We start from the raw sequence: 22,972 nt of genomic DNA on the forward strand, positions 1-22,972 counted from the left end.
AACTTGATCAATGTGGTGTTTCACATGAGTATTTCAAGGCATGATTAAGAGTAAATTATAAGTGGTCAAGGCACATTGGATTGTATAATTCTTAAATTGATGATACAGCACCTAACATTATACACCAAACAATAGGTTTGGTCTGATAATAGGTATAGGTAGGTAACAGATCTGATATAGATACCAATAGAAAATAGGTCTGGTAACAATGTTCATTGATAACTTTTCCTTCTAGGAAACTGAGATCATGAAAGAAATCATGCAAAATGGACCAGTACAAGGTAAGCTTGAGTGAAATATGGTTGTGTCTTATTTATTTCTTTAATAAACAGTATTACCTTTTAATTCATGCAAAAGGAACTTAATAAGAGAAAATTTTTACTTTTAGAGTGTTCATAAAGGTTCAACAGTTTCTAAGATCAGTGCAATTATAGGATATATGTTTACCTAATACCTTCATTATCTGCCATTTTATTTTAAGAAGATAGACACATTCATAAATTGAATTCCTAAATATTAATAACACATTTGATGAAAGTCTGCTAAGTCTTTCCAAAAGTGATCATGGGCCAAGCCGACAGTCAAACATGGAATGCTAAGTAGTGGAGCTCATTTAATTATTCAGTCTATACTTAAGGACCACACATAGTATTAGAAATTTCCTCACCGTCATTTTAAAGGGATTAGGTAATGGATTGAAAACAAATCAAGCTTTAGCAGTGGAAAAAAATCTAAATATTTTCCTTTTTCCATAAACTCAAAATAAATAAGTCAGTGTGATTCTTGTGTTTTATAAAATGCCTTTTATTTTGATCAATTTTGTAGATGTGTTATGGATAGTAAATTAGCAGTAAATAAGAAAATAATATACCAACTTTCCATTGACTTTCATTTTTAATATATCATCTCTGATATGTAGTTCCTCTGCTTCCCTATTGAATTTTATTTTGTACCACTGCAATGGATGAAGAAGATAAGTTCATAGAGTATATCTCCTGTACTAAACATTGCCTTGAAGAGCATGGAAGAACAGACCCAGCGAGGCCTAAAATGGAAATTCAGGTTGTGAACATGTGAAGGCCCAAAATGTATTATCAGTGCAGTGGAATGAACCAAATCAACTTAAATTCGCCAAAATTAAATGTTAAACATTTGATATATACCTAAGGAATTATTGGCCAGCATCTACTTTTGCTTTTCTGAGCGCTGACCTAATTAGTTCTGGTTCAACCTCTAGCAGAAACCATGGATTTTCAAGTTGTGTTGGAATATTTTTATTGATCATTATCACCACTTAACATTTATCGAGAAACTAGAGCTTACACTAAACATGTCCTGAATTGAATTCTAAAAATCCTGGGACCTTAAACAAAACAAACAAATGAAGAGAATTTTTTCCTTGTAATTATGTAATTTTCATTGGCTGTTATAAGACTGGGGGAGTCATGTAATTTACATGCATGCTTCAATAAGTTAAGTTTGTGTGACAATTTTAAAGGAGCAAAGGTGTTGTAAGTCAAGGCTGAATTCAAAATTCCACCTTTGGCATTTGCTACTTAAATGACTTTGGGCAAGTTATTTAAGCTCTCTGAATCTTCAAGTCATTGTAGTACTGTTTCAAGTTTCTCTCTTTCTTTTAGTCAGAAGAAATTTGGATATAATTCTTTAAAATTGAGAGCCCGGGAGGTTTATTTTATGGTCAAGTACTTAAATGTTCATGAATTTCACATAATAAATCAAAAATAATAAAAAGTAAGAATCACAGTAAGAATCAAAGATAAACATTTTAAAATAGTAAAGTTGAAATCCAAATTATTCAACACATGTGTCAAGAACGTACATTCTGCCAGCCTGAGCCAGGAGCAGGAGATAGAACTGCAATCAAGGTGGGCTCCATCTTGCCCATAGCCTTGTTATAATGCTGTGTAATATGTTTGCTGAAGCTTTCCAAAAGTAAAATTGCACTACAGTAACTTATGTAGTTAATCTTTATGGGTTCATCAAGTCTGTTTTGGTGTCAGAAACTGAAGCAAGGAGCCACCGTCAAGTTAATTGTGATGGTCTCTCTCCCATGCTTCTTCAGTTGGTAACGTTTCTCAGCAATGAAGTGTATATTTTATTCCTGATGCTTAGGGAGAGTTGAAAAGAGCTTAAGGGGTAAATGGTTCTATAGAGGAGAAAAACCACTAGCAGTATCTTCACATTTATACGAGTGCTGGTTGACTCATCTTGCTGTAGATGCAACTTGTTTGTCTGCACAGTGTTGCCTGGGCTAACATACGGCATTTTCTCCTCTCTCAGTACAAAATAATGTAAAAGGCAATGGGATGCTGGATAAATAACATGGTGTGCATTCTTCTAAAATCTGTAGAATTAGAAATAAGTTTAGGTGCTGAAAAGAAAACAAAACAAGGTCTGCGTAAAGTACAGTTATATAAATTCTTAAAATCCTATGGGAATGTATTTTATTTTATTTATTTATTTTTGGGGAGATGTATTTTAAAGTAGATAAAGAAGACTTAACCTCTTTTGAGAATATTTAAAGAGCATCAGAAAAGGCATGAAACATTAAAAAAGGAAATAAAAGGTGGAACATTAAAAAGTTATATATGACTTTGGAATAGAAGCCTCATTTTAGGATCTATCAAATGCTTGTGACCCTAGTTTTTATTTTATTTAAAAAACATGTCAAACCAATTATAGACAAGCATTGTGCACTTACCAAGGTATACTTATCTAGTCCCAACTAAAAATATTTTTAATTCATGTCTTCTAGAAGTTTAAAGTCTTCACCCTGAATTGTCCAAGCCCTTCAACAAAGCAGCACACGATACAGAAAGGAAGTAATCTAGGTGAGGGAATGAAGGAGAGCTTTATCAAATAAAAGCTCTGACTTTCTAAAGAATACAGCAGTGGCTTAGCTCTCTAGAGCTGGGAGGTTGAAATCTTGTCAAGGTATTCTTTTGCCAAAGGTGTACTTTTTATTCAAACTCACCAAGGAAAGGCTTGTATTTACTTCCAAAGATTAAGGACAATTACTTTAAGCCCTGTTTGCTAGGTTCACCCTTCAGTGCTAGCTTAATTGGAGTTTTAAGAGGCTTGTGGTAAAGTTCAAGGTTAATGGAGAAACAGCAATCACTAGCCAATGCAGTGGGGCTTCTCTGCAAGGGTTTCAATTCCTGGTAATAGTGTCTCTGTCAATTAAGAATAGATGGTGTTTTAAAGATATAATGTGTAATTAAGTAATATTCTAAATAGCTAAAAGCTGTTTTTATAAGAGAACAACAACAACAAAAATTGCAGCAATTAAATCAAGTAGGAAAGAGAATTAGGCTAAATTGCAAAGTCCCTTCTTAGATTCTCCTCCTAGCAATTTAACCATTGATTGTTCTGTGAGAATTTCTAGAGATTTTTAAAGAGATTTGTTTCAGACTGTTTCATTCTGTTGGGTTTTATTTTAGCCATAATGCAAGTCCATGAGGATTTCTTCCATTATAAGACAGGGATATATAGACATGTGACCAGAACAAATGAAGAGTCAAGCGAATATCAAAAGCTCCAGACACATGCTATCAAACTCAGTGGGTAAGGCAATTTCTTAAAAATCTTCATTTAATGCTTTTGGAAAATGGAACCAAACATATGTGTATAAAGTGCACACAGGTACCAGAATTTTTGTTGGTATGAGAGAGTTCCATACAAATTAAAAAGTATCCAAACTGTGGCACTCTTTAGTCATTATTTTAAAGTCTGGTTAAAGGGTAACTCAATATTCTGGAAAAGATCATTTCCTGTCTCTCAGTTGTGAGTGTGTTCTAAAAATCTGTTTTAAGGACAAGGAAAATATATTATTGGAATAAATTCTACATATGGCATAAGCAGGGGAAGGGTACAAATCCAAAGTATATTAGGATTTGGGGAGAAGGTTTTAGATGGAATTACAAGTGGTAGTGATTAGCAGGAAGAAAAAATAGGTTCACTTTTATTTCAGTACAAGATTATTTTTTGTATTTCTGTAAGCATTTTAGAAATTACACTTATCAAATTGTGAGTAAAATACATTCATCGCTACCAGGGCAAGAAATAGCTTCAAAATTGGGTTGCATTTCAAGAGTAAGTAGTTTCACAGACTATACTCAAAAAGAGACTGTGGTCATCGGAGACCACTTTCCCCAGTGCCTTCTCAAGCTCATTTTGACTTTGCTCTGTCTTTAAGCTCTTTTTCCTAATATCTCAGTCCAACTCAAACTAAATGCTACAGGAAAGGTTTCTGGGTCTTTTTCTTTCATTTCCATCCAAACCCTCACTTTTCTTACTTTGCCATCATGGTAAATGACTTTTTTCCTATTGAACATGTCCTTCCTGTCTAAATTTGATTGAACCTGCACAAAAGCAACCTCAACTCCAACCAAATTGCTGCCTTCTTCTTACTGATCTTTGAAACCGTTCTAAGGTATGTAGACAAGTTATCTTCTGTGATGTCTCTTTAATCATCCATCTTTATTCTATTTTTTTATATTTATTTTTTTAAAGATTTTATTTAATTGACGAGAGAGAGAGCATAAGCGGGGGAAGGGCTAAGGGAAAGAAGGAAAGGGAGAAGCAGACTCCCCATTGAGCAGGGAGTCCAGTATGAGGCCTTAACCCAGGACCTGAGATCATGACCTGAGCCAAAGGCAGACACCCAATTGACTGAGCCACCCAGGTGCCCCTATATCTACTGATTTCTTAACAAAATGAAGAAATTTATCATTCTTATACTTCTCCCCACCTCTCCTCCTCTCATACATCTTATATTTATTAGTAATATTATGATTTTAATATATTACATGATTATAGAATTTACATTCTGCTCTGAAACTATAATACTAATAGTTGTTTAAACTTTATTGTGTATTAATAAAGTCAATGATAAGCAAATATTTTTTATCATGGCTTTTCTGTCCTTGAGTTTAATTTTTATCGGTTATTTTGTTGAATAATTTTGAATTATCTTCCAGCAATTCTTTTTTTCAATTTATGATTTTTTAAAATTTATTTATTTTTTATCAAGAAGGACTCTTAATGCCTGCGGTCCTTAATTTCTTACATGTTTGAGAAAGTTTGTTTTCCTTTGATTTAAGAATAATATTCGGTATAAAATTCTGGGACTACAGTAACTTCAGAACTTTGCAGATGTTGCTCCAGGGTTTCTGGCATTGAGTTTCCCCACAGAAAAATCTCTGACTATCCGGGGGTTTTTGTCTCCTTAGCAGTGACATGACTTTTTCTATTAGAACACTCATACTAACCTTGTTTCTTTCATCCTTGAATTAAATATATTCACTTATTAAAGTACATATTATACATATGTTGGATCTATATCTCCTATTATCTTTTTAATAACATTTATTTTGTAAATTTCTTTGTGTTTTGTTGTGTATGATTTCTTTCTACATGTTCCCATCTATCCTTGAACATTTATTATATTTGGTGTTCATTCTCCAAATGGCTCTTGCCTCTGAAATGTATTTTTAATTTTTTTTTCTTTTTCTTTTGACGGCCTTCATGCTATTTGAGCTATGGGTTAGAGAGTTCATGTCTGTAATTTCTTTGAGTGTATGTTTGACTTCTCTAGTTTTTTTTTGAATAATTCTTTTTGAGCTGTACATTCTTCATGGTCTTTCCCTGCCTTCTTTTTCAAAATTTGATCTTAAATCTATGCATTTTACTCTCTATCATGTCCTCTCTTTCTAGTCCACTTTCTCTACTCTAACCTCAAAAGATCCTCAGCACCGTACATTCTATTGGTGAATTGTGGCATTCAGTCTGGTCACTATTTAACCATCCTTCTTGATGCTACATTTCCTTCCTTATTTAATTAAAATGCCATGACAAATCCTTATGCTCAATCACAACCTGGACTCTGGCCCTGCTTCATTCATCATACTTGCTTAGCAAAATCTCAACTTTGGTTAAATTCTAATTGGCCTTTTTTTTTTTAAGTATTGTGTTTATTTATTTATTTTTAAATTCCAGTATTCTTAGCATACAGTGTTATATTAGTTTCAGGTGTACAATATAGTGATTCACTAGTTCTTTTTTTTATGTTATGTTAATCACCATATATTACATCATTAGTTTTTGATGTAGTGTTCCATGATTCATTGTTTGTATATAACACCCAGTGCTCCATGCAGTACGTGCCATCTTTAATACCCATCCCCAGGCTAACCCATCCCCCCACCACCCTCCCCTCTAGAAATCTCATTTTGTTTCTCAGAGTCTGTAGTCTTTCATGTTTCATCTCCCCCTCCGATTTCCACCCCTACATTCTTCCCTTCCTGCTATCTTCTTCTTTTTTTTTTTTTTTTAACATATTATGTATTATTTCCTTCAGAGGTACAGGTATGTGATTCAACAGTCTTACACAGTTCACAGCGCTCACCATAGCACATACCCTTCCCAATGTCTATCACCCAGCCACCCCATCCCTCCCACCCCCCACCACTCTAGCAACCCTCAGTTTGTTTCCTGAGATTAAGAATTCCTCATATCAGTGAGGTCATATGATACATGTCTTTCTCTGATTGACTTATTTCGCTCAGCATAATACCCTCCAGTTCCATCCACGTCGTTGCAAATGAAAAGATTTCATTCCTTTTGATGGCTGCATAATTTTCCATCATATATATATATATATATATATATATATATATATATATACACACCACATCTTCTTTATCCATTCATCTGTTGATGGACATCTTGGCTCTTTCCATAGTTTGGCTATTGTGGACATTGCTGCTATAAACATCGGGGTGCACGTACCCCTTTGGATCACTGCATTTGTATCTTTGGGGTAAATACCCAGTAGTGCAATTGCTGGATCGTAGGGTACCTCTATTTTCAACTTTTTGAGGAAACTCCATACTGTTCTCCAGAGTGGCTGGACCAGCTTGCATTCCCACCAACAGGGTAGGAGGGTTCCCCCTTCTCCACATCCCTGCGAACATCTGTCGTTTCCTGACTTGTTAATTTGAGCCATTCTGACTGGTGTGAGGTGGTATCTCATTGAGGTTTTGATTTGGATTTCCCTGATGCCGAGTGATGTTGAGCACTTTTTGATGTGTCTGTTGGCCATTTGGATGTCTTCTTTGGAAAAATGTCTGTTCATGTCTTCTGCCCATTTCTTGATTGGATTATTTGTTCTTTGGGTGTTGAGTTTAATAAGTTCTCTATAGATTTTGGATACTAGCCCTTTATCTGATATGTCATTTGCAAACATCTTCTCCCATTCTGTCGGTTGTCTTTTGGTTTTGTGGACTGTTTCTTTTGCTGTGCAAAAGCTTTTTATCTTGATGAGGTCCCAATAGTTCATTTTTGCCCTTGCTTCCCTTGCCTTTGGCAATGTTTCTAGGAAGAAGTTGCTGCGGCTGAGGTTGAAGAGGTTGTGCCTGTGTTCTCCTTTAGGATTTTGATGGACTCCAGTCTCACATTTAGGTCATTCAACCATTTGGAGTCTATTTTTGTGTGTGGTGTAAGGAAATGGTCCAGTTTCATTCTTCTGCATGTGGCTGTCCAATTTTCCCAACACCATTTGTTGAAGAGACTGTCTTTTTTCCATTGGACATTCTTTCCCGCTTTGTTGAAGATGAGTTGACCATAGAGTTGAGGGTCCATTTCGGGGCTCTCTATTCTGTTCCATTGATCTATGTGTCTGTTTTTGTGTCAGTACCATACTGTCTTGATGATGACAGCTTTGTAATAGAGCTGGAAGTCCGGAATTGTGATGCTGCCAGCTTTGCTTTTCTTTTTCAACATTCCTCTGGCTATTCGGGGTCTTTTCTGGTTCCATACAAATTTTAGGATTATTTGTTCCATTTCTTTGAAAAAAGTGAATGGTATTTTGATGGGGATTGCATTGAATGTGCAGATTGCTCTAGGTAGCATTGACATCTTCACAATATTTGTTCTTCCAATCCATGAGCATGGAACGTTTTTCTATCTCTTTGTGTCTTCCTCAATTTCTTTCATGAGTATTTTATAGTTCTCTGAGTACAGATCCTTTGCCTCTTTGGGTGCAATTGCAAATGGGATCGACTCCTTAATTTCTCTTTCTTCTGTCTTGTTGTTGGTGTATAGGAATGCCACTGATTTCTGTGCATTGATTTTATATCCTGCCACTTTACTGAATTCCTGTATGAGTTCTAGCAGTGTTGGGGTGGTGTCTTTTGGGTTTTCCACATAAAGTATCATATCATCTGCAAAGAGTGAGAGTTTGACTTCTTTGCTGATTCGGATGCCTTTTATTTCTTTTTATTGTCTGATTGCTGTGGCTAGGATTTCTAATACTATGTTGAATAGCAGTGGTGATAGTGGACATCCCTGCTGTGTTCCTGACCTTAGGGGGAAAGCTCTCAGTTTTTCCCCATTGAGAATGATATTTGCTGTGGGTTTTTCATAGATGGCTCTTATGATATTGAGGTATATCCCTATACTCTGAAGAGTTTTGATCAAGAAAGGATGCTGTACTTTGTCAAATGCCTTTTCTGCATCTATTGAGAGGATCATATGGTTCTTGTTCTTTCTTTTGTTAATGTATTGTAAAACATTGATTGATTTGCAGATGTTGAACCAACCTTGCAGCCCAGGATAAATCCCACTTGGTTGTGGTGAATAATCCTTTTAATGTACTGTTGGATCCTATTGGCTAGTATTTTGGTGAGAATTTTTGCATCCATGTTCATCAAGGATGTTGGTCTGTAATTCTCCTTTTGGATGGGGTCTTTGTCTGGCTTTGGGATCAAGGTAATGGTGGCCTCATAAAACGAGTTTGGAAGTTTTCCTTCCATTTCTATTTTTTGGAACAGTTTCAGAAGAATAGGTATTAATTCTTCTTTAAGTGTCTGGTAGAATTCCCCTGGCAAGCCATCTGGCTCTGGGCTCTTGTTTGTTGGGAGATTTTTGATGACTGCTTCAATTTCCTTAGTGGTTATAGGTCTGTTCACATTTTCTATTTCTTCCTGGTTCAGTTTTGGTAGTTGATACATCTCGAGGAATGCATCCATTTCTTCCAGGTTATCTAATTTGCTGGCATAGAGTTGCTCATAATATGTTCTTATAATTGTTTGTATTTCTTTGGTGTTGGTTGTGCTCTCTCCTCTTTCATTCATGATTTTATTTATTTGGGTCCTTTCTCTTTTCTCTTTGATAAGTCTGGCCAGGGGTTTATCAATCTTTTTAATTCTTTCAAAGAACCAGCTTCTAGTTTCGTTGATCTGTTCTGTTCTTTTGGTTTCTATTTCATTGATTTCTGCTCTGATCTTTATTATTTCTCTTCTCCTGCTGGGTTTAGGCTTTATTTGCTGTTCCTTCTCCAGCTCCTTTAGGTGTAGGGTTAGGTTGTGTATTTGAGACCTTTCTTGTTTCTTGAGAAAGGCTTGTATTGCTATATGCTTTCCTCTCAGGACTGCCTTTGCTGTATCCCAAAGATTTTGAACAGTTGTGTTTTCATTTTCATTGGTTTCCATGAATTTTTTTAATTCTTCTTTAATTTCCCAGTTGACCCATTCATTCTTTAATAGGATGCTCTTTAGCCTCCATGTATTTGAGTTCTTTCCGACTTTCCTCTTGTGACTGAGTTCTAGTTTCAAAGCACTGTGGTCTGAAAATATGCAGGGAATGGTCCCAATCATTTGGTACCAGTTGAGACCTGATTTGTGACCCAGGATGTGATCTATTCTGAAGAATGTTCCATGGGCACTAGAGAAGAATGTGTATTCCGTTGCTTTGGGATGGAATGTTCTGAATATATCTGTGAAGTCCATATGATCCAGTGTGTCATTTAACGTCTTTATTTCCTTGTTGATCTTTTGCTTAGATGATCTGTCCATTTCAGTGAGCAGGTTGTTAAAGTCCCCTACTATTATTGTATTTTTTTTGACATGTTTGTTTGCTTTTGTTATTAATTGCCTTATATAATTGGCTGCTCCCATGTTAGGGGCATAGATATTTACAATTGTTAGATCATGTTGTTGGATAGACCCTTTAAGTAGGATATAGTGTCCTTCCTTGTCTCTTATTATAGTCTTTGGTTTAAAATCTAATTTGTCTGATATAAGGATTGCCACCCCAGCTTTCTTTTGGTGTCCATTAGCATGGTAGATGGTTTTCCACCCCCTCCTTTTCAATTTGGGGGTGTCTTTGGGTCTAAAATGAGTCTCTTGCAGAAAGCATATCGACAGGTCTTGTTTTTTTATCCAATCTGATACCCTGTGTCTTGTGATTGGGACATTTAGCTCATTTACTTTCAGGGTAACTATTGAAAGATATGAATTTAGTGCCATTGTATTGCCTGTAAGGTGATATGACTATATTGTCTGTGTTCCTTTCCGGTCTATGTTGCTTTTAGGTGATCTCTTTGCTTAGAGGACCCCTTTCAATATTTCTTGTAGGGCTGGTTTCATGTTTGCCAGTTCCTTTAGTTTTTGTTTGTCCTGGAAGCTTTTTATCTCTCCTTCTATTTTCAATGACAGCCTGGCTGGATATAGTATTCTTGGCTGCATATTTTTCTCATTTAGTGCTCTGAATATATCACGCCAGTCCTTTCTGGCCTACCAGGTCTCTGTAGATAGGTCTGCTGCCAATCTAATATTTCTACCATTGTAGGTTACATATCTCTTCTCCTGAGCTGCTTTCAGGATTTTCCCTTTGTCTGTGAGACTCGTAAATTTTACTATTAGATGTCGGGATGTTGACCTCTTTTTATTGATTTTGAGGGGAGTTCTCTGTGCCTCCTGGATTTTGATGCCTGTTTCCTTCCCCAAATTAGGGAAGTTCTCTGCTATCATTTGCTCCAATATACCTTCTGCCCCTCTCTCTCTTTCTTCTTCTTCTGGGATCCCAATTATTCTCGTATTATTTCATCTTATGGTATGACTTATCTCTCGAATTCTGCTCTCGTGACCCAGTAGTTTTTTATCTCGCTTTTTCTCAGGTTCTTTATTTTCCATCATTTGGTCTTCTATATCACTAATTCTCTCTTCTGCCTCATTTATCCTAGCAGTTAGAGACTCCATTTTTTATTGGACCTCCTTAATATCCTTTTTGATTTCGACTTGGTTAGATTTTAGTTCTTTTATTTCTCCAGAAAGGGTTTCTCTAATATCTTCCATGCTTTCTTCAAGCCCAGCTCGTATCTTTAAAATCATCATTCTGAACTCTAGTTCCGACACCTTACTAATGTCCGTATTGATTAGGTTCCTGGCAGTCGGTACAGCCTCTTGTTCTTTTTTTTTGAGGTGATTTTTTCCATCTTGTCATTTTGTCCAGAGAAGAATAGATGAATTAGAGAACAAAATGCTAACAGAGTAACAATGTCCTCAGAAAAATATACTCTAAACAAATCAGAAGAGACCTGAAACTGGGGGAAAAGAAAGGGAAAGAAAGAAAAAAGAAAAAGAAGAAAAAGATAAAAACAAACAAACAAAAAAGACAGAATATGATCAAATACGATCAGGCTGGTGCATAGATCAGTGCCACATACTAGATTTTCGGCATGTATTGGTCTCTTAGAAGAAACTGCCTCCCAAAATTTTAAAGAAAGAAAAACTTATATATGTACAAAAATAAGGGTTAGTACAATGAAGGGGTGGAATATGACTGTAAAGATGAAAATTTTAAAAAGAATTTATAAGATAAGAAGTTGGTTGAAAAAAGAAAGAAGAAGATTTAAAAAAAAAGGAAGAGAATGTGATCAGGCAGGAGACTAGAACAAAGCCATACCCTAGAGAATTAGGGTATATTTTGGTCTGTTAAAAGAAACTGTACCCCAAAATTTTAAAGAGAGAACAACTTATATATATATATATATATATATATATATATACCAAAAATGAGGTTAACTACTCTGAAGGGACAGAATATGACTCTAAAAATGAAAAAATAAAAAAGATTTTTTAAAAAAGTGATTGATAAGATGTTGGTTGAAAAAGGGAAAAAGAAAAATTCAAAAAAAGAAAAAGAAAGTTAAAAAAAAATTATCTGAAAGCCTAAAGAATCATGAGAAAAAAGCCATGAATTCTATGTGCAGTATTCCCCTAGCGCTGGAGTTCTCTCGTTCTCATTGATCGGTAAACTTGGTCTTGGCTGGCTGTTGTTGCTGATCTTCTGGGGTAGGGGCCTTTGCCATGGTTCCCAAATGTCTTTGCTGGAGGCAGAATTGCCCCGCCCTTGCCTGGTCGGGCTAAGTAATCTGCTCGGGTTTGCTCTCGGGAGCTATTGTTCCCTGCTAGCTTTCGGTACAGATTTTGAGGATGAGAGTGAAAATGGCGGCCTCCCAATCTCCACCCCAGAGGAGCCACGAACTCGGGCCCCACTCCTAAGTGCAACCCCAGAGAAAAGCAGTCAGTCACTCCTGTCTCTGGCCGCACTCCGTGCTAACCCAGCCTGTGACCGAGCATTTCTATCTCTGGCACAGGATCCCATCTGGAGTCTCCAAACCCAGCAGATCCCTGTGGTGCACTTCTGCGCCACTCCTCCAGGGGACGAAGGGGAGTCTCCCTGGATCTGCCGCTTGTTGGGTCCCTGTTGAAGGAGCTGTGGCCCGACTGTGCTGCTGATCACAGGTTATGGCAACCCCGAGCTGAGAGCCCGTGCCTTGGCTCCGTCTCTGCAGCCGGCTTCCCCACTCCGATACCTGGGAGCTCTGCCACACTCAGGCACCCCTGGTCTTCCTGTGACCCCGAGGGTCCTGAAACCACACTGTCGCAGCGAGGGTTCCACAGAGCTGACTTCTAGAAGTTCCAATTTTGTGCTCCGCGGCTCTATCACTTGCCAGAAGTGGCGGACAGAGGCCCCCTCTCCCGCCATCTATCCTCCCGAATATCGCCTTGGATTCACTTCTGCGCACGTCCTGTGTTCCAGAAAGTGGTCGCTTTTCTGTTCAGAGAGTTGCTGCTATTCTTTTCTTTGATCTCCTGTTGACTTCGTAGGTGTTCAGAATGGTTTGATCCCTATCTTGTTGAATTCCTGGGACCAGATGAAATTTAGGTCTCCTACTCCTCCGCCATCTTGCTCCTCCCCCCGATTCACCAGTTCTATACATTAGTTAGTGCTCATGAGGATAAGTGTATTCTTAATCCCCTTGACACATTTCATCCATTCCCCCACCCACCTCCCCTCTGGTAACCAGCAATTCTCTATATTTAAGAATCTGGGTTTTTTTGTTGGTCTCTTTATTTATTTGTCTTATTTTTTAAATTACACAGATGAGTGAAATCATATAATATTTGTCTTTCTCTGACTTATTTCACTTAGCATTATACTTTCTAGCTCCATCCATGTCATTACAAATGACAAGATTTCATTCTTTTTTTATAGCTGAGTAATATCCCATTGTGTGTGTGTATGTTTATGTGTGTGTGTCTTCTTTACCCCTTCATCTATTGATGGATACTGGGACTGCTTCCATATCTTCGCTACTGCAAGTAATGCTACAGTAAACATAGGGATGCATATATCTTTTCAAGTTAATGTTTTTGTATTCTTTGGGTATATGCCCAGTAGTGGAATTACTAGATCATATGGTAATTCTATTTTTAACTTTTTGAGGAACCTCTGTACTGTTTTCCACAGTGGGCACTGGTTTGCATTCCCACCAACAGTGCATGAGGGTTCCCATTTCTCCACATCCTCAGCAACACTTGTTCCTTGTGATTTTGATTTTAGCCATTCTGACAGGTGTGAGGTAATATCTCTTTGTGGATTTGATTTGTATTTCCCTGATGATGTGTGATGTTGAGCATCTTTTCATCTGTCTGTTAGCCATCTGTATGTCTTTTTCAGATTGTTTCACTTTAATTTATAACTACAAATTTTCAAGCAGTTATTTAATACTACCAGGCAATCATATTCTGGATTCCTATTTTGCTTCCTGCCCCTCCCTTCAGTTGATTATCTCAAAACTTTTTCTTTTTCCTTGAATTCCCAACACCTACATCCTTTGTTCTTAGTTCATAACCCTGAATTCTATTTCACCAAAAAGATTAAAGCACTCCAAGAACAACCCCCAGTATCATAGATACCACTTACCCACATGCCTTCTCTCATACTCTTTCTTCCCACTTCTTACATAGATAAAACATCCATGCTCCTATTTAAATCCCTCTTGCTATATTGTGGACCCCAAACCCTCTCCACTGTTCAAGAATATGCAGAAGCAATTTTCTGTTTTTTTTTGTCTGTAATCAAAAATATTACTTCTGCCACCATACAAACATGCCATTATTTCTCAGATATTATGAAAAAATTACTTTCAAGATTATGTGGACTCATTTTCTTCAATTCTTCTCTGCCCATGTTTTCTTAAGCCTCTTCATCATTTTTTTTCATTTCCTCTCTCCTATTCACAAGTATACTCATTTTAAGTTTATCAATGGCTTTCTTGTTGCTATATCCATTAGTCAGAATCCAGACTTGCCCATCCCCTCCTTCTGATTTTTCTTTACTGGCTGTGACTTTTCAGTCAGTTTCAGCTAGTTTTTTTCCCTCTGTATTTCTATACTTCTTACTGTTGGAATGTTCCAGACTCCATTCTTGGTCCTTTTCTCCCTTCTATTCTCAGTCATTCTCTTATCAGTCTCTGAGCTCATCCTGGCTTTGAGTACCATCTAAGTATATCATCAACTGAAATGGTATCTATAGCCCAGATCTCTCTCCTGATCTCCAGACTCCTATATTCCATGGGCTATTTGACATTCCCACCTGGATACCTAATAGATGACTCAAATTCAACATTCCAAAATTGACCTCCTGATCTTCCCCTTTCTACTTGCTGAACAGCATCTACCTTTTCTGTGTTAGTTGATGACAATGACATTTTCCATATGCTCTAACTGGAAATGTTGGAGTCCTTAGAATTATCTTTTATTCCTTTCCTTTGAACTAATTTCCAATGTCAGAAACTCTGTTGGCTCTTTCAGCTTATATCTGGAATCCAACTAATTTTCATTGTCTGAACTACTACCACGCTTGCTTGAACCAACATTACCCATTATTTTGTACATGGGTCTTCCTGCATTTACCTTTGCCTTCAACAGTCTAGTCTCAACAGAGAAATAGTCCCTTTAGAACAGATCTTGTCACTCCTTTGCTCAGAACTCTACAATATTTTTCCATCTCCCACAGAGTAAAAGCCAAGGTCTTTACAAAGGTCTACATGATCTGAGGACTCTCCCATCTGCCTGCCAACACCCCCTCAACTTCTGATCTCAATTTCTGTTAATCTGTACCTTGTTCTTCCTGCTTTGGTATCTTTAATGTTCCAGGAACCCACATCACAGTTCTCTCCCTCTGCCTAAAATGCTTTTTATCAGACATCCAATTCCTTAGCTTCTGTGTCTCCGTCTACTCTTTGCTTAGATCTCATCTTCTCAGTGTGAATTCCTGACTGTACTATTTAATGCTGCTACCTGCCCTTTCCCCCAGCACTTCTGTGCCCCCTTACCTGATCTATTCAAAAATTTTTTTCATAACAATGATCACTTTCTAACATACAATTTAATTTAATTAGCTTTTTATGTTGATTGTGATTTCTGTCTCCCTAGTAGAATGAAACTACATGAGGACAGGTGTCTATATTATTCATTAATATTGCCAAACCACCTAATATAGTGCTGACCCATAAGGCATTTAATGGTTTTGCTCTTCAATAAATGAATTTTTTTTAACCTTATGCTCAATGCGAGTTCTTATGCATTCCTCATCTTTAAATGGAGCAGCTGTTTGTTGAGAAATAGAGTGAGGGGCAGTTGGAAGAGAGAGCTCAGGCACTCAGCTTTAACTGAAATTTAGTAATTCTTGGGCCCATGCTCATCAGATCAACTCTGCCCCCTTAGTTCACAGCCCAGAGAATTTGGTGGGTCTCAGAATATCTTGCAAGTATCTTTGCTGTCATATGCTACTCTTTGCCTTTATTTTTGCTTCCCCTTGCTCTATCCTTCAACCATTGTGTCTGGCAGTTTAGCCAGGACTTCGGCAGCCCAGTGGGCTTCCAGTGTAGTTTCTTCTTCAGCTGAACTCCCTTGGGTGTAATGGGAAGGACTGACATAATCTGATTGCCATGGCCTGCTCATGCCCTGTTATAAAGATCTTGAGAGGTATTTCTGGACTGTCTTGCATATTTTTAAAGGGAAAATGTATCTGTTAAGGTCTGGAGATGAAGGGGGAGGGTTGTTGTCAGTGTTGTTGCTCAGCTTTCACTCTTGTTTTGGTACAGAACAAAATGTGTTTTTTCATTATTACTCAAAGTTGTTATTTGGCATTATAGCTGTTTTCTTGGTTCACTAAAGATAGAAAGAAGTACTGAGATTTTAAAATCTGTTTTGTTTATTTTGTTTTTTCATTCCTAATTTTGAGTGACTTTTCGCGAAAGCAAATGGTATACAAATACCTTTGTACCTCCACTAAAACTAGAAATTCAGCTCTGCTTTAGTTCCATTTTCCTTTAGTTTGTAAGTCATATTCCTTCTAAACCTCTCCTTCCTATGTATGTTTCAGTATTAATTTTTGTCTTATCTAATGATGTTCTTGATTTAGAAAATTTTTCTTACCACATACCTGATGATTGAAATGATGTTTCTTCTCATTTAGAGAACTATGAAAATGCCAACATTGAAGTGGAGTCTTTCTTGATTTATTAGAACTGATCATTTATCATCGCTACCACGTATTTAGCCATGCTCCTCATGTTTTCTTCACTCTACTCCTAAATTCGTTCATGCTGGGGCTGAACAAGATATATATGTGTTTATATTTAATTACACAGACACTCTTTGTATATCTCTCATGTTCAGTATGTCAGTTGCAGTAATGTGTTCACTTTTATAAAATCCTAGGAAATTGAGACTTTTATAAATTTACCCACATGTGTGGTAATTAGCAAGGCTCATTCTGCTAGTAGGCAAATTACTTTTGGAGGATATGTTTATTTTTCAGAAATATTTTAGGTCATCTGGGCATTGTTAGGTGCCCTGGAGCAGTAGGTTTTAATTCATTTCTCCATTAGTAATTCCTGATGGTAATTACTGCATTCAGAAAATTAATCCATCAGTGAATTAGAGAGTAATCAAATAGCCTGAGTAAGTTAATGTTCCTTATCAGAAAGCTTAATGTTCTCCTATGAAGTACCTTACAAATTTATCACAACAAATTCTATTTGCTGCCCTTTCTGTAGAAGACAAAGCTATTAGATTTAACTTACTTGAACAAATGAATTTAAACTTCTAGCAAGAGCCCGGGAATGGGGAATACAAGAGGATTAACACATAATCCTGCTCTCAAGGAGTTTAGGGAATGATGCAGACATATTCACAATTGACTCTAGCATAAGGTAATAAAAGCTATATATTTCCATAGGTATAAACGCAGAATTGCAGTAGGTAGAGAAACACTTGTAATGACTTTCTTTGCTCCTAATAATCTTATTTTACTCCTTTCTCTTCTCTTTCTAAAACCTTGTCTATCCCCATTATGGATACTATGTTGTAAAAGGATTTAATTGAATAAAAAATGCTGTTTACTTTGAGATAAGACATTATTTATATACCAATAAAAAGATGAAAATATGACCACTTAAATCAAGAAACTCCAGTGATTGTTAGGTATATTTCAATTTTAGAGATGTTAAAATGTGGGGGAAAGTGTGTCTTGCAAAATACACACACACACATATATATATGTCATTTGAGATTTTTTTAATACTGGGTAATGTTCTCTGTATTATGATCCTATTCCACATCTACATATCCATCATGGTATTTCATGTCTCTGTCCATCAAATGTTCTGAGCTTTCTTTAATCCCTAAATCAGAAGTTGATAAAGTATTGTAGTTAATACATTTACTTTTATATATGATCTCAGGAATCACCACTACCACTCAAATTTTAAAAATATCTAGCAGGTAAAAATTTTAGAAAATTAAGGGCAATAATTGAGATAAACATTGATGTTTCCTTGTATTGTTGTTCTGCTTGTGAGGCAGAGTTTTATTGAACATAGTCTAAATATCACCAAAAAAGATTGGCATAATAATTTTAGGACATATTTTTGCCATTGTCCAATAATGTTTTATGTGAAAGTTCATTTCTTCAAAAAATATTTATTGAGTACCTAAATGTGCTAGCAATTGGTTTAGATGCCAGAGATATATCAGTAGACACAGATTCTGATCCTTATTAAATTTTTGTTTACTAATTGACATACAGCTATTAGGCATATAAAATTGTGTTTCAGTATCAACTTTTTTTTTTTTTTTTAAAGATTTTATTTATTTATTCATGAGAGACACAGAGAGAGAGAGAGCGAGAGAGAGGCAGAGGGAGAAGCAGGCTCCCAAGGAGCAGGGAGCCCGATGCGGGACTTGATCCCAGGACTCTGGGATCATGACCTGAGCCGAAGGCAGACGCTTAACCATCTGAGCCACCCAGGCGCCCCTCAACTTTTTTTTTTTGAGGTCTCATTTGCAACAACTTGGATGGACTTAGAGGCTATAACACTAAGTAAAATAAGTCAGGCAGAGAAAGAGAAATACCATATGATTTCATTTGTATGTGGAATTTAAGAAACAAAACAAACAAAGAAAAAAGATACAAGTACACAAAAACCAGACTCTGAAATAGAGAGAACAAACTAGTGATTACCAGAGGAAAGGTTGGTGGGGGATGGGAGAAATAGATAAAAGGATTAAGAATACACTTATGGTGATGAGCACTGAGTGATATATAGAATTGTTGAATCAATTATAGAATTGAATCAATATACACTGTTAATTATACTCTGATTAAAAAAAGCCATATCAACTTTTTTGCTTATAAATATTGCATAGTGACCCAGAGACAAACTATTGTGAAATGGAAGCTGGAAAAAAAGCAAACATTAAAATAGTCCAAGAAGAATAAATTGAAGATTAACAAAGATGTTTTGCAAGTAGACTATCAATGATAATTTCAATTTTTTAAATTAAATTGAACACCCCAAAATATATTAAAAATGCTGCAAAGTGATTGAAATTGGACATGTTTCCCATAAGTAACTGTGAAGATATCTGGTTTGAGTGAATCACCAAAAAAGTCAAGTCCAAAATTTCTGTAAACTTTGATGCAATTCCATTATAGGACTTAAATTGGGTACAAACAGAATGCTTTCTAAATTTCTCTTTTCTATATATTCAACAAATATTAAAAGAGAACTCATGCTGTTCCTGATACTGTGCTGAGTAGTAAGCATGATGAGACAAATAAAAAAACACTCCTTACCTTCACACTACAACCAGATATTAAACAAAACCCATAAAAATGTAAAGTTATGATAGATTTTACAAAGACATGGTAGAAAGTGGTAAGAGAGTTTAAAATGCTTGAAATAGACTTGAAGATCTGAGAAATGTCCCTGAGGCAGAAATGTCTGAGCTGAGATTTTTGGGTTGTGTAGACACAGACTAAGGGGCAACTTGTATAAAGGCCATATAGTCAGAAGGATACAAAACATTACATAAACACAGAGAAGGTCATGTTTGCTTCCTGTCAGAAGGCAGGGACTTGTAGCCCATTTTACAGAATGTAGTCAAGTATGTTAAGTATTTGGATCTTGAGCTCAATGGGAAGTCACTGGTGTTTTCAGTAGGAAGGTGGCATGATCTTTCTTTGTATTTCTTTTAAAGATTGCTTTGACTATAAAGAATGTGATACAAAAAGACAAATTGTAATAAACCAGGTAAAAGATAACAGTCTGGACTTGATAAGTTGGTGGAGGAGTTGGAGAAACATGAATGGATCAAAAAATATTTGAGGAGAAAAGCTGGCAGATGTGGTATGGTTTTGGAATAGAGCATGGACAATGAGATGGGGAAGGAGTTCACTACTGGACCTGATGATTTTGAGATGTCTCTAAGACATAAATATGCAGACCAGCATCAGAGAAGACCGATATACTGATCTCAAGGTCATAGGAGAGATAAGGTTTGAAGATGGATGGGACTAAACAGAATAAGAAAAAAAGGAAGATTGATTGAGACTACACCATGGGAAAAACCAATATTTAATGACTGGCTAGAAAATGACAAGTCTACAAAGAAAGATAAAGGAGGTCAGCAAGTTTTTTGTTTGTTTGTTTTAAAGATTTCTGAGAAGGCTATAAAGCTATAAGAATGGTGATCCAGAGTAAGTTAAGAGATTGGTCTTAGAGGGAGACTGAGTGGCAAATTTCTTGTATCAGAGAGAAGACAAAGAGAATGAGGTTAGATGAAATGTTTTTAGCATTTAAGGTAGATATAAATTGAGGGAAATTCCCATCAAATTGTCCTTTTTTAAAAAAAAAATCTTCAGAATGTAGAAAGTAAGATTATCTATAAAGGAAAGAGGTAGTGAGAGAGATGCATTATCAGAAATTTGATGTGTAGAAAGTGATAATTTGCAATGGTCATCTAGATGTTTTGGAGGAGTTGCCCAGAGGAACCTGAAGGGATTGCTACACATTGCTGATGGTACCCTTCAGCCTTCTTGTGTGTGCTTTCTGCAGCTGCTTGGGTGTTTGCAGCAAAAATGGGTAGTTGAATTCATTCAAGACGGGCAGTTTTCTATTTTCTAGATGGATACAATGAAGAGTCAGAAAAACAAGGGGTTTAGGTTATGAGTGTTGACCTAAGTATTGCTAAAATGACAGAAAGCTTAATAACACCAGTGAAAAGAGAGAATTGAGGGATTTGGAGAAAATAGAAAAATCCTTAGATTAGAGGTCATGATGATTTTAATTTCAGTGATTTTCTGATTCTCTAATTTATATTTCTTACCTTTTAGATTTTTTAATCGTTATGAGAAAAAATGTAATCATGTAATATTAAGGAAGTGATACTTTACAGATTATGAATACAATGTTAAAGGGTGACTAAAGGCCATAATTTTTTGTTAGTGCCTGATTATGTTGTAATACTGATTGTTTACTTTGTAGCCATAAACCTTTGATATCTATCCATCTATCTATATATCTATCCACCCACTGATTTGTCCATCCAAAGATACTTGCTGTCTAAGAAAGTATAAAAATATCTCAGAGTTAATTTTTAACATATTTTTTCATATTTTCTATACATATCATAAATAACAAGGATTCCAGGAGCATTATTATTATTTAGTGCCATTACAAATTATTTGACATAGCTTTGTGTGGCCACCACTTGTTTTTCCCCATTCATCTTTTTTTTTCTTCTTTCTTTCTGAATAACAACTAAATATTAAGTCTGAATTTTCATGCTAGATTATGTTTAACCCATGGCAAATTGATAAATTCTGAGCAGATGTTTTAATTAAAGGTTTTTAATGCATGGCAAAGTCTAAGACAGTTGAATAAACTTTTCTACTACACTTATTTCAAAAATGCAAATAAATATGTGATAATTGGTATATACAATACAAAAACATTCAATTTGGGTGTTAGGATATTTTTGAACTGTAAAATGCTTAGTTCTTTCTTGTTTATTTGAGGGGGGTGTACTGGTTTGAATAGCAGTAGTGGCTACAACAAATACACTAAAAATACTTAATAGTTCAAATATGTTACTAGAATTGTATTTCTTGTTCACATAATAGTTCAGGATGGGTGATCCTTGTTTTTTGGGTGGCTCTCTTCCATATGGTTTCAGGGCCCAAGCTCTTTACACGCTGTTGTTCTGCCATCTCTTAGGGTCACATGTGATTTCAGTCAGCTCATGGAAAATGAAGAAGAGCATGAGGAGGGCTTCTTAAATTCACTTATGTAAAGTCTTGACTCAGTCATGACTCTTATCACTCTATTCACCTTCCCTTTAGCTAGAACTCATTCACATGTCTCCACCCAACTGCAAAGGTGGCTGAAAAATGTAAGACATTTGGCAGGAATATTTTAATATCAGAACAAATACAGTTATATTTTGGAGTAGAATTCCAAATTTTTATAAATCTTAAAGGAAAAAAACAAAGACACAAATTTTCAGTTTGTGGAGTGCTGACTTGGAGTGCTGACTTGGGCTACATCTCCCAGGCCCTCTTTGATTATTTGTTCTGTTTTCAGAAAATATTCACTGAAAAATTTTGAGAATCACTGCTTTACAAGATTGAATAAATTAAAGTATTTTGTGCCAGCTTTATCCATATTCATTGATGTAGTAGTGTTGTACAACCCTCATACTTAAAAATCTTTACAAAATGAGAATTATTATTCCATTTTACCAGAGGTCAAAGACTGAAAATGTTTAAAAAAACCCAAACTTTTCAGGTCCTTTTGGTTTCGATGAGTATATCCTACCAATACTATAAGGAAAGTCCAGTGCCAAGATTCATTCAATGTCTGTTCACTGCCTGGGTTTTCTGAAACAATTGCTGTACTTTCTCTTTTACTAAAAATTTTCTTAGGGTAAAAATAAATGTATCTTTTTTTCCTATCTAAAATTCTAATCTGACTTACTTTGACCACACATCTTTCATCTGTACATAAAGACTTCTGCTCCATTTTTCAACAAGAAACTTTTTTAAAGTCCATATGTGTGAAGTGCTGTGATAAGCATTAGGAATACAAACACCAATAATATACTATCCCTGTCCTCAAGTAGGCTGAGAGAGAGAAAGGGGGCTGGAGTGGAGGGGGGGGGACGGAGGAAGCAGGTACTAACACACAATGTCTTAAGAGTAGAGATGGAAAAAAAAAAAAGAAGAAGATAGCAGGAGGGGAAGAATGAGGGGGTGGGAATCAGAGGGGGCGATGAACCATGAGAGACAATGGACTCTGAAAAACAAACTGAGGGTTCTAAAGGGGAGGAGTGTGTGAGGATGGGTTAGCCTGGTGATGGGTATTAAAGAGGGCATGTTCTGCATGGAGCACTGGGTGTTATATGCAAACAATGAATCATGGAACACTACATCAAAAACTAATGATGTAATGTATGGTGATTAACATAACACA

The 22,972-nt window shown here is 36.2% G+C and overlaps 1 protein-coding gene across 3 annotated transcripts in view; it reads left to right on the forward strand.

The window, feature by feature from the left end:
• The window catches only part of TINAG (tubulointerstitial nephritis antigen), an 89,675-nt gene that overhangs the window by 31,705 nt on the left and 34,998 nt on the right, over nt 1–22,972 (forward strand). For all 3 annotated transcript variants that reach the window (XM_073905123.1, XM_025890624.2, XM_073905124.1), the window contains 2 exons: nt 236–281; nt 3,462–3,585. In XM_073905123.1, coding sequence (XP_073761224.1) covers nt 236–281; nt 3,462–3,585 — 170 coding nt within the window. The remainder of the gene's footprint in view (nt 1–235; nt 282–3,461; nt 3,586–22,972) is intronic.

The sequence above is a fragment of the Callorhinus ursinus genome, unplaced genomic scaffold, assembly GCF_003265705.2.
Source record: "Callorhinus ursinus isolate GAN/ISIS: 27379988/994484 unplaced genomic scaffold, GSC_fseal_2.0 scaffold22, whole genome shotgun sequence".
Lineage (NCBI taxonomy): Eukaryota > Metazoa > Chordata > Mammalia > Carnivora > Otariidae > Callorhinus > Callorhinus ursinus.